General features: G+C 44.3%; 1 protein-coding gene across 1 annotated transcript in view; it reads left to right on the forward strand.

The window, feature by feature from the left end:
- LOC121846564 (ras-related protein Rab-6B) overlaps nt 1-16,066 on the forward strand; it is a 205,315-nt gene that overhangs the window by 156,698 nt on the left and 32,551 nt on the right. The window contains exon 7 of the mRNA XM_042322612.1: nt 5,004-5,070. Within this exon, the coding sequence (XP_042178546.1) occupies nt 5,004-5,070 (67 nt within the window). The remainder of the gene's footprint in view (nt 1-5,003; nt 5,071-16,066) is intronic.

A 16,066-nucleotide genomic window follows, 5' to 3' on the forward strand; every position in this document is an offset into this window, starting at 1 on the left:
CGGGAAGTTGGATTAACTGTCGGTCAAGCGTTTTAGCAGCACGAATACTACAGTCAATGTGTTGATAAAACTTTGGTAGTGTTTTCCTCAATTTTTTTTTGTTGAAATCCCCAACTACAATAAATGCGGCCTCAGGATTTGTGATTTCCAGTTTGCACAAAGTTCAGTGTAGTTCCTTGAGGGTCGTCGTGATATCGCCTTGAGGGGGAATATACATGACTGTGACTACAACCGAAAATAATTATCTCGATGGGCTTTTGATTGTGAGGTATTCTAGGTCGGGTGAACAAAAGGACTTGAGTTTCTGTATGATACCACAATCACACCATGAGTAGTTAATCATAAGACATACACCTCCGCCTTTCTTCTTCCCGGAGAGTTCTTTATTCCTGTCTGCGCAACTGGCTGTATGGACAGGGACAGTATATCCGGAAAGAGCCATGATTCCATGAAACAGAGTATGTTACAGTCCCTGATGTCTCTCTGGAAGGAGATCCTCGCCCTGAGCTCGTCTACTTTATTGTCCAGAGACTGAGCAGTAGCGAGTAATATACTCGGAAGCGCTGGACGGTGTGCACACCTCCTGAGTCGGACTAGTAGTCCACTCTGAATACCTCTTCTCCGCGGTGGCGTCTTGGAGCAGCCTCTGGGATAAGTTCAACTGCCCTGTGGGGGTACGAACAAAGGATACAATTCAGGAAAGTCGTATTCCTGGTCTTAATGCGTCGCTCTGATATCCAAAAGTTATTTCCGTCTGTATGTAATAACACAAAATACTTTCTGGGCTAATAATGTAAGAAATAACACACACAAAAACAAAATACTGCAAAGTTGCTTAGGAGCTAAAAGCAGAGCTGTCATGGCTGTCATGTCTGAGGAGCTAAAAGCAGAGCTGTCATGGCTGTCATGTCTTAGGAGCTAGAAGCAGAGCTGCCATGTCTGTCGGCACCATCTTGCCAGGGGACCCCATTGAGACCAGGGTCTCATTTTCAATGGTGCCCTGAGGTAAACAAGTTAAACAAATTCAACGTTGGACAGGAAATAGCACAAATTTAAAAGATTAAAATAAAAATTCTAATAATACAGATTACAATTTTTTTTAAACAACCATTTCAACACTACAATACATGTTTATGTTTAATCAAAACAGATGCAATTCTCATTTAACAAAGTCAACATTAGACTCCTTAACTGCCTTGTCGGCACCAGGGAATGAAGATGCAGCGAGTTTTGCAAGTTATTCAAAAAAGGGGGGGGTTAAACCTAATTTGGTGGAGACCCGAGGAGTGAACGGGTTTCGGAAACGTTTTTATGCTTTAACACTGAAGTTAGGTAAATCAGGAAGTCAGGAAGTAGGGAAGTAGGGAAGTCAGGAAGTAGGGAAGATTGTGTAGTAGGGCTTTGGAAACAAAAAGGGAATAGTGAAGTGATCTACAGGACTTTAATGAGGATCAGCCAAACTGTTGATACAGGAAGCAGTGATGAGTATTAAAACTGTCACCTGTGATAAAGCGAAGGGCGCTATGGTAGACGGTGTAAAAACGTTTAAGAGTAGTGTCTGCTGCATTCTGGGAAATTGTGTCACCATTGTCAAGAACTGTCAGGAAAAGTTGACTGTACAATCGGCTTCTTGCTTTTTAGGGAGAGCCTAGATCTATTTTAAAAAAAATGGAACCCACTTTAAATCTGAGCATCAGTATATTTTTATAATCTTGTCAATCCAAATGCCCAGATATTTATAGGCGGAAACCCAATCGATGGGAGAACCATTCAATGGATAAATATGTAGTCTATCTGAAAATGTGTTTTTTTGCGAGAATTAGAGAACAACATACATTTAATTAAGTTTCAGAAGCCTTATGCTTTAAAAATGGCCACCAAAGAAACAAGAGGTGAAATAAATAATATCTTCATCCAGACTAAGTGGATTTGTAACTGCTTTTATGCTTTTTAAATGACAGACCAAACAAATGATGAATAGAGATGTATGCTTTCTTGTGTCATGCTTTTATCTAATATTTCAGGTCCATGAAGGTCAAATGAGGATATGTTTTGATAGAATGCTTATAGGAACAATAGCTAAAATCCTTTCAAACCAAAAAACACATTAAATGACCGCCCTGACATTTGTTTCGGTGACACTCCTCCCCTTGCGTCCTAAATGGCTTTTATGGGCCCTGGTCTAAAGTAGTGCACTACTCCCCTATAGGGCCTGGTCTAAAGTAGTGCACTACTCCCCTATAGGGCCTGGTCTAAAGTAATGCACTACTCCCCTATAGGGCCTGGTCTAAAGTAATGCACTACTCCCCTATAGGGCCTGGTCTAAAGTAATGCACTACTCCCCTATAGGGCCTGGTCTAAAGTAGTGCACTATTACCCTGTAGGGCCTGGTCTAAAGTAATGCACTACTCCCCTATAGGGCCTGCCATTTGGGACAAAGTAGGACTTGTTGGGTCTGGTTTAGAATCTCTGCAGGGACCCCCTGAGGCCCTGTCTGGTGGTCTTCCCTATAGGCCCTGGTCTAAAGTAGTGCACTACTCCCCTATAGGGCCTGGTCTAAAGTAGTGCACTATAAAGGGAAGCCTTTGGGAAGTTGTTGTAACCTTTAGAATCTCTGCAGGGACCCTGATCCTGTCTGGTGGTCTTCCCTAGTGGGGGACACTATAGTCACAAGCTGAGAGACCAGCCTCTGGGAAGTCATTGAGTATGATGATCCTGTCTGGTGGTCTTCCCTAGTGGGGGACACTATAGTCACAAGCTGAGAGACCAGCCTCTGGGAAGTCATTGAGTATGATGATCCTGTCTGGTGGTCTTCCCTAGTGGGGGACACTATAGTAACCCGCTGAGAGACCAGCCTCTGGGAAGTCATTGAGTATGATGATCCTGTCTGGTGGTCTTCCCTAGTGGGGGACACTATAGTAACCCGCTGAGAGACCAGCCTCTGGGAAGTCATTGGGTATGATGATCCTGTCTGGTGGTCTTCCCTTGTGGGGGACACTATAGTAACCCGCTGAGAGACCAGCCTCTGGGAAGTCATTGGGTATGATGATCCTGTCTGGTGGTCTTCCCTAGTGGGGGACACTATAGTAACCCGCTGAGAGACCAGCCTCTGGGAAGTCATTGGGTATGATGATCCTGTCTGGTGGTCTTCCCTAGTGGGGGACACTATAGTAACCCGCTGAGAGACCAGCCTCTGGGAAGTCATTGGGTATGATGATCCTGTCTGGTGGTCTTCCCTAGTGGGGGACACTATAGTAACCCGCTGAGAGACCAGCCTCTGGGAAGTCATTGGGTATGATGATCCTGTCTGGTGGTCTTCCCTAGTGGGGACACTATAGTAACCCGCTGAGAGACCAGCCTCTGGGAAGTCATTGAGTATGATGATCCTGTCTGGTGGTCTTCCCTAGTGGGGGACACTATAGTAACCCGCTGAGAGACCAGCCTCTGGGAAGTCATTGAGTATGATGATCCTGTCTGGTGGTCTTCCCTAGTGGGGGACACTATAGTAACCCGCTGAGAGACCAGCCTCTGGGAAGTCATTGAGTATGATGATCCTGTCTGGTGGTCTTCCCTAGTGGGGGACACTATAGTAACCCGCTGAGAGACCAGCCTCTGGGAAGTCATTGAGTATGATGATCCTGTCTGGTGGTCTTCCCTAGTGGGGGACACTATAGTAACCCGCTGAGAGACCAGCCTCTGGGAAGTCATTGGGTATGATGATCCTGTCTAGTGGTCTTCCCTAGTGGGGGACACTATAGTAACCCGCTGAGAGACCAGCCTCTGGGAAGTCATTGGGTAGCTCTAATGATCCATCCCTCTTCCTCCTGTACTATGAGAGATTACAGATGTATTATAATTGACTTGGAATGTAATGAGAGGGCAGTAGTCCCTAGAATGGCACCACAGATTAAGTAGTGTGACCGAGAGGGTATGTCAAGCTGGCTGTCACCCAACTCATCCAGACCGAGAGGGTATGTCAAGCTGACTGTCACCAGTGTGACTGACTGACTGTGTGACTGACTGACTTGCTGACTGACTGTGTGACTGACTGACTGTGTGAGTGCTTTATAATGTGTGAGCTATATCCCTGGCTCAGTGCATGAGGTGTTACTGACTGACTGACTGTGTGAGTGCTTTATAATGTGTGAGCTATATCCCTGGCTCAGTGCATGATGTTACTGATGACTGACTGACTGACTGTGTGACTGACTGACTTGCTGACTGACTGTGTGACTGACTGACTGAGTGCTTTATAATGTGTGAGCTATATCCCTGGCTCAGTGCATGAGGTGTTACTGACTGACTGACTGTGTGAGTGCTTTATAATGTGTGAGCTATATCCCTGGCTCAGTGCATGATGGAGCTTCCTTTCTCAGTGAGGTGATTGGGTCGTCCACAGGTGAGGGAGATGAATGGATGAGACATTCTCTCTGTCTGGTAGCAGACAGACTCTCCCCGGTTATGGACATAGCATGAGTCACAGTGTACTAACACACACTCTCTCTCTCTCTCTCCTTCTGTCTGTATCGGACTCTTTTTCTCTCTTCCTCTATCCCTTTGTATCTATCTCCCTCCCCTCTCTCTGTTTATTTTCTCTCTCTCTCTCCCCCCTCTCTCTCCCCTTCTGTCTGTATCGGACTCTTTTCTGTTTATTTTCTCTCTTCCTCTGTCCCTTTCTTCCTCTTTGTATCTATCTCCCTCCCCTCTCTCTGTTTATTTTCTCTCTCTCTCTCCCCTTCTGTCTGTCTCTCTCTCCTCTTTGTATCTATCTCCCTCCCCCTCTCTGTTTATTTTCTCTCTCTCTCTCTCTCTCTCTCTCTCTCTCTCTCTCTCTCTCTCTCTCCCCTTCTGTCTGTCTCTCTCTCTCCCCTTCTGTCTGTCTCTCTCTCTCCCCTTCTGTCTGTCTATCTCTCTCCCCTTCTGTCTGTCTCTCTCTCTTCCTCTTTGTATCTATCTCCCTCCTCCTCTCTCTGTTTATTTTCTCTCTCTCTGTCTCTCTCCAGCTGTTTCGGCGTGTGGCAGCTGCCCTTCCTGGGATGGAGAGCATGCAGGAGACAAGCAAGGAGGGGAGTATCCTTTCACTGCACAGGCACTTAGCCTCAACTCAACTACAGGTAACATAAATGTAATGGTTGGTGGTTGTGAAAAGGACTCAACTCAAGTTACAGGTACAGATACAGGTACAGTTACAGGTACAGATACAGATACAGATATAGATATAGATACAGATACGGGTACAGGTATAGATACAGATATAGGTACAGGTACAAGTACAGATACAGGTATAGATACAGGTACAGATACAGATATAGATACAGATATAGATACTGGTACAGGTACAGATACAGATACAGATATAGGTATAGTTACAGGTACAGATACAGATATAGATACAGGTATAGATACAGATATAGATACTGGTACAGGTACAGATACAGATATAGATATATAGATACAGATATAAGTACAGATACAGATACAGGTATAGTTACAGGTACAGATACTGGTACAGGTACAGATATAGTACAGGTATAGATATAGATATAGATAGGAATAGATACAGGTACAGATATAGATACAGATATAGATACTGGTACAGGTACAGATATAGATATAGATACAGGTATAGATATAGGTATAGATATAGATATAGATACAGATATAGATAGATATAGATACAGGTATAGATATAGATACAGGTACAGATATAGATATAGGTACAGGTATAGATATAGATATAGATACAGGTATAGATATAGATATAGATACAGGTATAGATATAGATACAGGTATAGATATAGATACAGGTATAGATATAGATATAGATACAGGTATAGATATAGATAAAGATACAGATACAGGTATAGATATAGATATAGATACAGATATAGGTACAGGTACTCTAATATAGATATAGATACAGTTCCACCTTTAGCTGTAATGACTCCAACCAAACACTTCCTGTAGTTGTTGATCAGTCCATCTTTAGCTGCAACGACTCCAACCAAACACTTCCTGTAGTTATTGATCAGTCTCTCACATCGCTGTGGAGGAATTGTGGCCCACTCTTCAATGCAGAACTGCTTTAACTCAGAGATATTTGTGGGTTTTCAAGCATTAACTTCTCGTTTCAAGTCCTGCCACAACATCTCAATTGGGATTAGGTCTGGACTTTGACTAGGGCCTTTACGAAACTTCAAATTTGTTGCTTTTTAGCCATTTTCATGTAGACTTGATTGTGTGTTTTGGATCATTGTATTGCTGCATCACCCAGCTGAGCTTCAGCTCACAGACGGATGGCCTGATATTCTCCTGTAGAATTGTCTGATACAGAGCAGAATTCATGGTTCCTTCTATTAAGGCAAGTCGTCCAGGTCCTGAGGCAGCAAAGCATCCCCAAACCATCACACTACCACCACCACCATGCTGACCCCAAACCATCACACTACCACCACCACCATGCTGACCCCAAACCATCACACTACCACCACCACCATGCTGACCCCAAACCATCACACTACCACCACCACCATGCTGACCCCAAACCATCACACTACCACCACCACCATGCTTGACCCCAAACCATCACACTACCACCACCACCATGCTGACCCCAAACCATCACACTACCACCACCACCATGCTTGACCGTTGGTATGAGGTTCTTACTCTGGAACGCAGTGCTTGGCTTTCACCAGACAGAAAGAAGTCATACAAAAGGTTGACTCAAGTTTGACAAAAAAGCACCTGAATGATCATCAAGACTCTTGGAAGAATGTTCTGGAATGTTCTATGGACAGATAAGTCAAAAGTAGAACTTTATGGACATTTGATTTCAAGAGTCTAGCAAGACTGTTCTAGTTCTGTTTTGCCAATTACATTTTACAAATGTTGAAGAGAGTGGGGCTCAAGATGCATCCCTGTCTCACCCCCCGGCCCCCAGGGAAGAATTCTGTGACAATTTTGACCATACACTTATTGTTTGTGTACATTGATTTTGTAATATTTACTCCCCCCCCAACACCGCTTTCCATCCGTTTGTATAGCAGGCCCCTCATGCCAAATTGAGTCAAAAGCTTTTTTGCAATCAACAAAGCATGAGAATACCTTGCTTTTGTTGAGATTTGTTTGTTTGTCGATTAGGGTGTGGAGGATGTATACGTGGTGTGTCGTACGGTAATTTGGTAAGAAGCCAATTTGATATTTGTTCACGCCATTGTTTTCACTGAATAAATGTTAGAGTCTGCTGTTGATGATACTGCAGAGGATTTTCCTGAGGTTACTGTTGACACAGATTCCACTGTAATTGTTGGGGTCAAATTTGTCTCCACTTTTGTGGATTGGGGTGATCAGACCTTGGTTCCAAATATTGGGCAAGATGCCAGAGCTGAGGATAATGTTGAAGAGTTTGAGTATAGTAACTTGAAATTGTGGTCTGTATATTTTATTATTTCATTAAGGATACCATCAACCGCACAGGCCTTTTTGGGTTGGAAGGTTTGTATTTTGTCCTGAAGTTCATCCAATGTAAGTAGTCTTTATTGTAATAGGAGAACCCAGTGGGTTCTGGTAGTCTTTAATGTAATAGGAGAACCCAGTGGGTTCTGGGTAGTCTTTAATATAATTGGAGAATCCAGTGGGTTCTGGTAGTCTTTAATGTAGTAGGAGAACCCAGTGGGTTCTGGGTAGTCTTTAATAGCTGGTAGTTTAGTAGATGATCGTGTTTGTTTTTTCTCTTAGTTCTTTGTTAAATGGTTAGAAGGTTGGAGAAGTGGTTTATCCAGACATCTCCATTTTGGATAGATAGCTCTTTGTGTTGCTGTTTGTTCAGTGTTTTCTCATTTGCCCCTGTGTTTATGAATGGACAGGTTTCTCCATGTCTTTCTTAGGCTTTTGTACTCTTCCTCAAGCCATTTCTCATTGCTGTCAATTGTCTTAGGTTTTCAGCTTGAATTGTTTTTATTTGATATGTTAGCTGATACACTGTTCAGGCTTTCTACTGCTAAGTTTACACCTTCACTATTTCAGGGAAACATTTTGTCCAGGAAGCCGTCTAGGAGGGATTGGTTTTGTTTTTGGACAATTGTTCCTAGGTAGGTTTCTATACTATCTTCATTCCATCTATAGCATTTCTTAATATCATGCAGTTTATTGGGCTTTGATGCCCCCTTCTTTCTCTCTCTCTCTCTCTCTCGCTCTCTTTCTTTCTCCCTACCTCTCACCCACTCTCTTTCTCTCTACCTCTCACCCTCTCTCTACCTCTCACCCTCTCTCTCTCTCTCTCTCTGCCTTTCACCCACTCTCTCTCTCACCCTATTTCCCTCTCTTTCTACCTCTCACCCACTCTCTCTCTACCTCTCACCCACTCTCTCTCTCTATATCTCTCCCACTCTCTCTCTCTCGCATTTCTTAATATCATGCAGTTTATTGGGCTTTGATGCCCCCTTCTTTCTCTCTCTCTCTCTCTCTCGCTCTCTTTCTTTCTCCCTACCTCTCACCCTCTCTCTCTCTCTCTCTCTCTCTGCCTTTCACCCACTCTCTCTCTCACCCTATTTCCCTCTCTTTCTACCTCTCACCCACTCTCTCTCTACCTCTCACCCACTCTCTCTCTCTATAGCTCTCCCACTCTTTCTCTCTCTCTATTTCACCCACTCTCTTTCTCTCTCTCCTCCCCTCCTCTTCATCTCATCCATTGATGCCAAGCTGCCAGTCGACCACAGAGCCGCAGGGTGTGTTTCACAGACAGGTTGGGATATTAAAGCCTGAGGTTGCAGTTCTTATACAGAAAAAAAATACCCCCATAGACAAACAAACCTCTGACTGACATGTTGTTTCCTTTGTGCTGAAGAAAGGAATTCATATTCTTGGGGAGTTCAACAGTTTGTAGTTTCTGTCATGGTCAATATAATAGAATATACACTGACTGTACAAAACATTATGAACACCTGCTCTTTCCATGACATAAACTGACCAGGTGAATTTAGGTGAAAGCTATGATCCCTTATTGATGTCACTTGTTCAATCCACTTCCATCAGTGTAGGTGAAGGGGAGGAGACGGGTTAAAGAAGGATTTTTAATCAAAGGATCAGAGAATTTATCAAGTACTGAAAGCATAAGCTACAGCTAGCTAGCACTGCAGTGTATAAAGAGAGAGAAAGACAATAGTTGAACAGTTTTGAACAAATTAATTCCTTAAAAAATAAATGACAAGTGAGAGAGAAAGAAAGAGCTTTCATTCATAGTATTTTTTCCACTTACTTAGCTTGTGAATGCAGCTAGTTAGTTTAACCTACTCAAACACCCGGCTCAAACAGAGAGGGATTCTATGTTAGCTAGCTGGCTATGACTATCCAACAGAGAGGGATGCTATGTTAGCTAGCTGGCTATGACTATCCAACAGAGAGGGATGCTATGTTAGCTAGCTGGCTATGGCTATCCAACATAGAGGGATGCTATGTTAGCTAGCTGGCTATGACTATCCAACAGAGAGGGATGCTATGTTAGCTAGCTGGCTATGGCTATCCAACAGAGAGGGATGCTATGTTAGCTAGCTGGCTATGACTATCCAACAGAGAGGGATGCTATGTTAGCTAGCTGGCTATGGCTATCCAACAGAGAGGGATGCTATGTTAGCTAGCTGGCTATGACTATCCAACAGAGAGGGATGCTATGTTAGCTAGCTGGCTATGACTATCCAACAGAGAGGGATGCTATGTTAGCTACTGGCTATGGCTATCCAACAGAGAGGGATGCTATGTTAGCTAGCTGGCTATGGCTATCAAACAGAGAGGGAATGCTATGTTAGCTAGCTGGCTATGGCTATCCAACATAGAGGGATGCTATGTTAGCTAGCTGGCTATGACTATCCAACAGAGAGGGATGCTATGTTAGCTAGCTGGCTATGGCTATCCAACAGAGAGGGATGCTATGTTAGCTAGCTGGCTATGACTATCCAACAGAGAGGGATGCTATGTTAGCTAGCTGGCTATGACTATCCAACAGAGAGGGATGCCATGTTAGCTAGCTGGCTATGGCTATCCAACACCGGAACTCTTCCAAGTCAAGGTAAGCTTTTGGTTTGATTCATTTATTGCCACGTGGCCTACCAGTGTAACTGCTAGACTTCTTGCTGACTGTACACTGTACTGCATGATAGTTATGATATAAAGTAGTGTGATGGAGGTGGTGTGAGGGTGGTGGTGTGATGGAGGTGGTGTGATGGAGGTGGTGTGATGTGATGGAAGTAGTGTGATGTGATGGAGGTAGTGTGATGTGATGGAGGTAGTGTGATGATGGTTTTGATGGCAGTAGTGTGATGGAGTGATGGTATGTGATGGAGGTAGTGTGATGATGGTAGTGTGATGGAGGTAGTGTGATGGAGGTAGTGTGATGTGTGTGTTGGTATGTGATGGTGGAAGTGTGATGGGGTAGTGTGATGGAGCTAGTGTGATGGTATGTGATGGAGGTAGTGTGATGATGGTAGTGTGATGGAGGTAGTGTGATGGAGGTACTGTGATGGTATGTGATGGAGGTAGTGTGATGGTATGTGATGGTGTTAGTGTGATGGAGCTAGTGTGATGGTATGTGATAGAGGTAGTGTGATGATGGCAGTGTGATGGTATGTGATGGAGGTAGTGTGATGTGTGTGTTGGTATGTGATGGAGCTAGTGTGATGGTATGTGATGGAGGAACTGTGACGGAGGTAGTGTGATGGTATGTGATGGAGGTAGTGTGGTGGAGCTAGTGTGATGGAGGTGGCATAATGAAGGTAGTGTGAGGAAGGTAGTGTGATGGTATGTGATGGAGCTAGTGTGATGGTATGTGATGGAGGTAGTGTGATGGAGGTAGTGTGATGATGGTAGTGTGATGGAGGTAGTGTGATGTGTGTGTTGGTATGTGATGGTGGTAGTGTGATGGGGTAGTGTGATGGAGCTAGTGTGATGGTATGTGATGGAGGTAGTGTGATGATGGTAGTGTGATGGTATGTGATGGAGCTAGTGTGATGGTAGTGTGATGGAGGTAATGTGATGGAGGTACTGTGATGGTATGTGATGGGGGTAGTGTGATGGAGCTAGTGTGATGGTATGTGATGGAGGTAGTGTGATGATGGTAGTGTGATGGTATGTGATGGAGCTAGTGTGATGGTAGTGTGATGGAGGTAGTGTGATGGAGGTACTGTGATGGTATGTGATGGAGGTAGTGTGATGGAGCTAGTGTGATGGAGGTAGTGTGATGGAGGTACTGTGATGGAGGTAGTGTGATGGTATGTGATGGAGGTAGTGTGATGATGGTAGTGTGATGGAGGTAGTGTGATGGAGGTGGCGTGATGAAGGTAGTGTGATGATGGTAGTGTGATGGAGGTAGTGTGATGGAGGTAGTGTGATGTGTGTGTGGTATGTGATGGTGGAAGTGTGATGGGGTAGTGTGATGGAGCTAGTGTGATGGTATGTGATGGAGGTAGTGTGATGATGGTAGTGTGATGGAGGTAGTGTGATGGAGGTACTGTGATGGTATGTGATGGAGGTAGTGTGATGGTATGTGATGGTGTTAGTGTGATGGAGCTAGTGTGATGGTATGTGATGGGTAGTGTGATGATGGCAGTGTGATGGTATGTGATGGAGGTAGTGTGATGGTGTGTTGGTATGTGATGGAGCTAGTGTGATGGTATGTGATGGAGGAACTGTGACGGAGGTAGTGTGATGGTATGTGATGGAGGTAGTGTGGTGGAGCTAGTGTGATGGAGGTGGCATAATGAAGGTAGTGTGATGGAAGGTAGTGTGATGGAGCTAGTGTGATGGTATGTGATGGAGGTAGTGTGATGGAGGTAGTGTGATGATGGTAGTGTGATGGAGGTAGTGTGATGTGTGTGTGTGATGGTGGTAGTGTGATGGGGTAGTGTGATGGAGCTAGTGTGATGGTATGTGATGGAGGTAGTGTGATGATGGTAGTGTGATGGTATGTGATGGAGCTAGTGTGATGGTAGTGTGATGGAGGTAGTGTGATGGAGGTACTGTGATGGTATGTGATGGGGGTAGTGTGATGGGGTAGTGTGATGGAGCTAGTGTGATGGTATGTGATGGAGGTAGTGTGATGATGGTAGTGTGATGGTATGTGATGGAGCTAGTGTGATGGTAGTGTGATGGAGGTAGTGTGATGGAGGTAGTGTGATGGTATGTGATGGAGCTAGTGTGATGGAGGTAGTGTGATGGAGGTACTGTGATGGAGGTAGTGTGATGGTATGTGATGGAGGTAGTGTGATGATGGTAGTGTGATGGAGGTAGTGTGATGGAGGTGGCGTGATGAAGGTAGTGTGATGATGGTAGTGTGATGGAGGTATGTGATGGAGGTAGTGTGATGGTATGTGATGGAGGTACTGTGATTGTATGTGATGGAGGTAGTGTGATGGAGGTAGTGTGATGATGGTAGTGTGATGGTATGTGATGGAGGTAGTGTGATGGAGCTAGTGTAATGGAAGTGGTGTGATGAAGGTAGTGTGAGGAAGGTAGTGTGATGGTATGTGATGGAGGTAGTGCGATGGTATGTGATGGAGCTAGTGTGATGGTATGTGATGGAGGTGGTGTGATGAAGGTAGCGTGATGGAGGTAGTGTGATGGAGGTGGTGTGATGGAGGTAGTGTGATGGAGGTTGTGTGATGGAGGTAGTGTGATGTTATGTGATGGAGGTAGTGTGATGATGGTAGTGTGATGTGTGTGTTGGTATGTGATGGTGGTAGTGTGATGGGGTAGTGTGATGGAGCTAGTGTGATGGAGCTAGTGTGATGGTATGTGATGGAGGTAGGGTGATGGAGGTCGTGTGATGGTATGTGATGGAGCTAGTGTGATAGTATGTGATGGAGGTAGTGTGATGGAGGTAGTGTGATGTTATGTGACGGAGGTGGTGTGATGGAGGTAGTGTGATGGAGGTAGTGTGATGTTATGTGATGGAGGTAGTGTGATGATGGTAGTGTGATGTGTGTGTTGGTATGTGATGGTGGTAGTGTGATGGGGTAGTGTGATGGTATGTGATGGTGGTAGTGTGTTGGTATGTGATGGTAGAAGCGTGATGGGGTAGTGTGATGGTATGTGATGGAGGTAGTGTGATGTGTGTGTTGGTATGTGATGGTGGTAGTGTGATGGTGGTAGTGTGATGGGGTAGTGTGATGGTATGTGATGGAGGTAGGGTGATGGAGGTCTGTGATGGAGGTAGTGTGTCCATCACATACCATTTTTTTCAATTATTTGGTGATGTGAATATATTTAGTATATTTTATCTAAAGATATTTTTTAATATTTCACTATTTCCAATTTTCTGAAATTGACTGAGGATGGTCCTCCCTTTTTCCCTTGAGGAGCCTCCATTGCTCCATCACACACACACACCTTGTCAACCAGCTTCACATGGAAATATTAATGAGAGAGTAGAGTAGTACGAGAACGGAGCAGAACAGAGTAGGATGAGAACAGAGTAGTACGAGAACGGAGCAGAACAGAGTAGGACGAGAACAGAGCAGAACAGAGTAGGATGAGAACAGAGCAGAACAGAGTAGGACGAGAACAGAGCAGAACAGAGTAGGACGAGAACACAGTAGGATTTTATTCATTTTATTTAACCTTTATTTAACTAGTCAAGTCAGTTTAGAACAAATTCTTATTTACAATTACGGGCCTACCAAAAGGCCTCCTGCGGGGCCCGGGGCTGGGATATAATTTTTTTTTAAAAAGGTATTATAAATACAGGACAAAACACACATCACGACAAGAGAGACAACACAACACTACATAAAGAGAGACCAAATACAACAGAGCAGGAAGAGAACAGAGCAGGAAGAGAACAGAGCAGGTAGAGAACAGAGCAGGAAGAGAACAGAGCAGAACAGAGCAGGAAGAGATCAGAGCAGGAAGAGATCAGAGCAGGTAGAGATCAGAGCAGGAAGAGATCAGAGCAGGAAGAGATCAGAGCAGGAAGAGAACAGAGCAGGAAGAGATCAGAGCAGGAAGAGATCAGAGCAGGAAGAGATCAGAGCAGGAAGAGAACAGATCAGAGCAGGAAGAGAACAGAGCAGGAAGAGATCAGAGCAGGTAGAGATCAGAGCAGGAAGGGATCAGAGCAGGAAGAGATCAGAGCAGGTAGAGAACAGAGCAGGAAGAGATCAGAGCAGGTAGAGATCAGAGCAGGAAGAGATCAGAGCAGGAAGAGAACAGATCAGAGCAGGAAGAGATCAGAGCAGGAAGAGATCAGAGCAGGAAGAGGACAGAGCAGGAAGAGAATAGAGTAGGAGGATACACACATTAAAATGAAATACATTTTTCATAAATCACCTGCTGTTACCATAGAGATGCAGCCTACAAAGCTCAGACAGAATGCGGAGGGTGAAGAGTGACTGGAACCACAGAGTCTCTAAACCCAGAGACACAACTAGACTTCTGGGAACGCTTGTGAAGCAGACCAAGGAGAGAGAGAGAGAGAGAGATAGGGGGAGAGAGAGAGAGAGAGAGCAGGAGAGAGAGAGAGCAGGAAGAGAGAGAGAGCAGAGAGAGAGAGGGGGAGGGAGAAGAGAGAGGAGAGAGGGGGAAGAGAGAGAGATAGATAGATAGACAGAGAGATATATAGATAGAGAGAGGGGAGTGGGGGGAGGGAGAGAGAGAGATAGATAGATAGACAGATAGAGATATATAGATAGAGAGAGAGGGAGTGGGGGAGAGGGAGAGAGAGAAGAGATAGATAGACAGATAGATAGAGATATATAGATAGAGAGAGAGGGGGGGAGGGGGAGGGAGAGAGAGGAATAGTAACATACTATTTAGTTGGTCCGTATTATCAAGTATGTTTCCCAAACTCGGTCCTCATGACAGGTCACTATGACAGGTCACTATGACAACCTATATCCACTATGACAGGTCACTATGACAACCTATATCCACTATGACAGGTCACTATGACAACCTATATCCACTATGACAGGTCACTATGACAACCTATATCCACTATGACAGGTCACTATGACAACCTATCTCCACTATGACAGGTCACTATGACAACCGATATCCACTATGACAGGTCACTATGACAACCTATATCCACTATGACAGGTCAGCAGATACAACCTATATCCACTATTATGACAGGTCACTATGACAACCGATATCTACTATGACAGGTCAGCAGATACAACCTATATCCACTATGACAGGTCACTATGACAACCGATATCCACTATGACAGGTCAGCAGATACAACCTATATCCACTATGACAGGTCAGCAGATACAACCTATATCCACTATGACAGGTCAGCAGATACAACCTATATCCACTATGACAGGTCACTATGACAACCTATATCCCACTATGACAGGTCACTATGACAACCTATATCCACTATGACAGGTCAGCAGATACAACCTATATCCACTATGACAGGTCGGCAGATACAACCTATATCCACTATGACAGATCAGCAGATACAACCTATATACACTATGACAGGTCACTATGACAACCTATATCCACTATGACAGGTCAGCAGATACAACCTATATCCACTATGACAGGTCACTATGACAACCTATATCCACTATGACAGGTCAATAGATACAACCTATATCCACTATGACAGGTCACTATGACAACCTATATCCACTATGACAGGTCAGCAGATACAACCTATATCCACTACGACAGGTCACTATGACAACCTATATCCACTATGACAGGTCAGCAGATACAACCTATATCCACTATGACAGGTCACTATGACAACCGATATCCACTATGACAGGTCAGCAGATACAACCTATATCCACTATGACAGGTCAGCAGATACAACCTATATCCACTATGACAGGTCAGCAGATACAACCTATATCCACTATGACAGGTCACTATGACAACCTATATCCACTATGACAGGTCACTATGACAACCTATATCCACTATGACAGGTCAGCAGATACAACCTATATCCACTATGACAGGTCACTATGACAACCTATATCCACTATGACAGGTCGATAGATACAACCTATATCCACTATGACAGGTCACTATGACAACCTATATCCACTAT

Source organism: Oncorhynchus tshawytscha, linkage group LG05 (assembly GCF_018296145.1).
Source record: "Oncorhynchus tshawytscha isolate Ot180627B linkage group LG05, Otsh_v2.0, whole genome shotgun sequence".
NCBI lineage: Eukaryota > Metazoa > Chordata > Actinopteri > Salmoniformes > Salmonidae > Oncorhynchus > Oncorhynchus tshawytscha.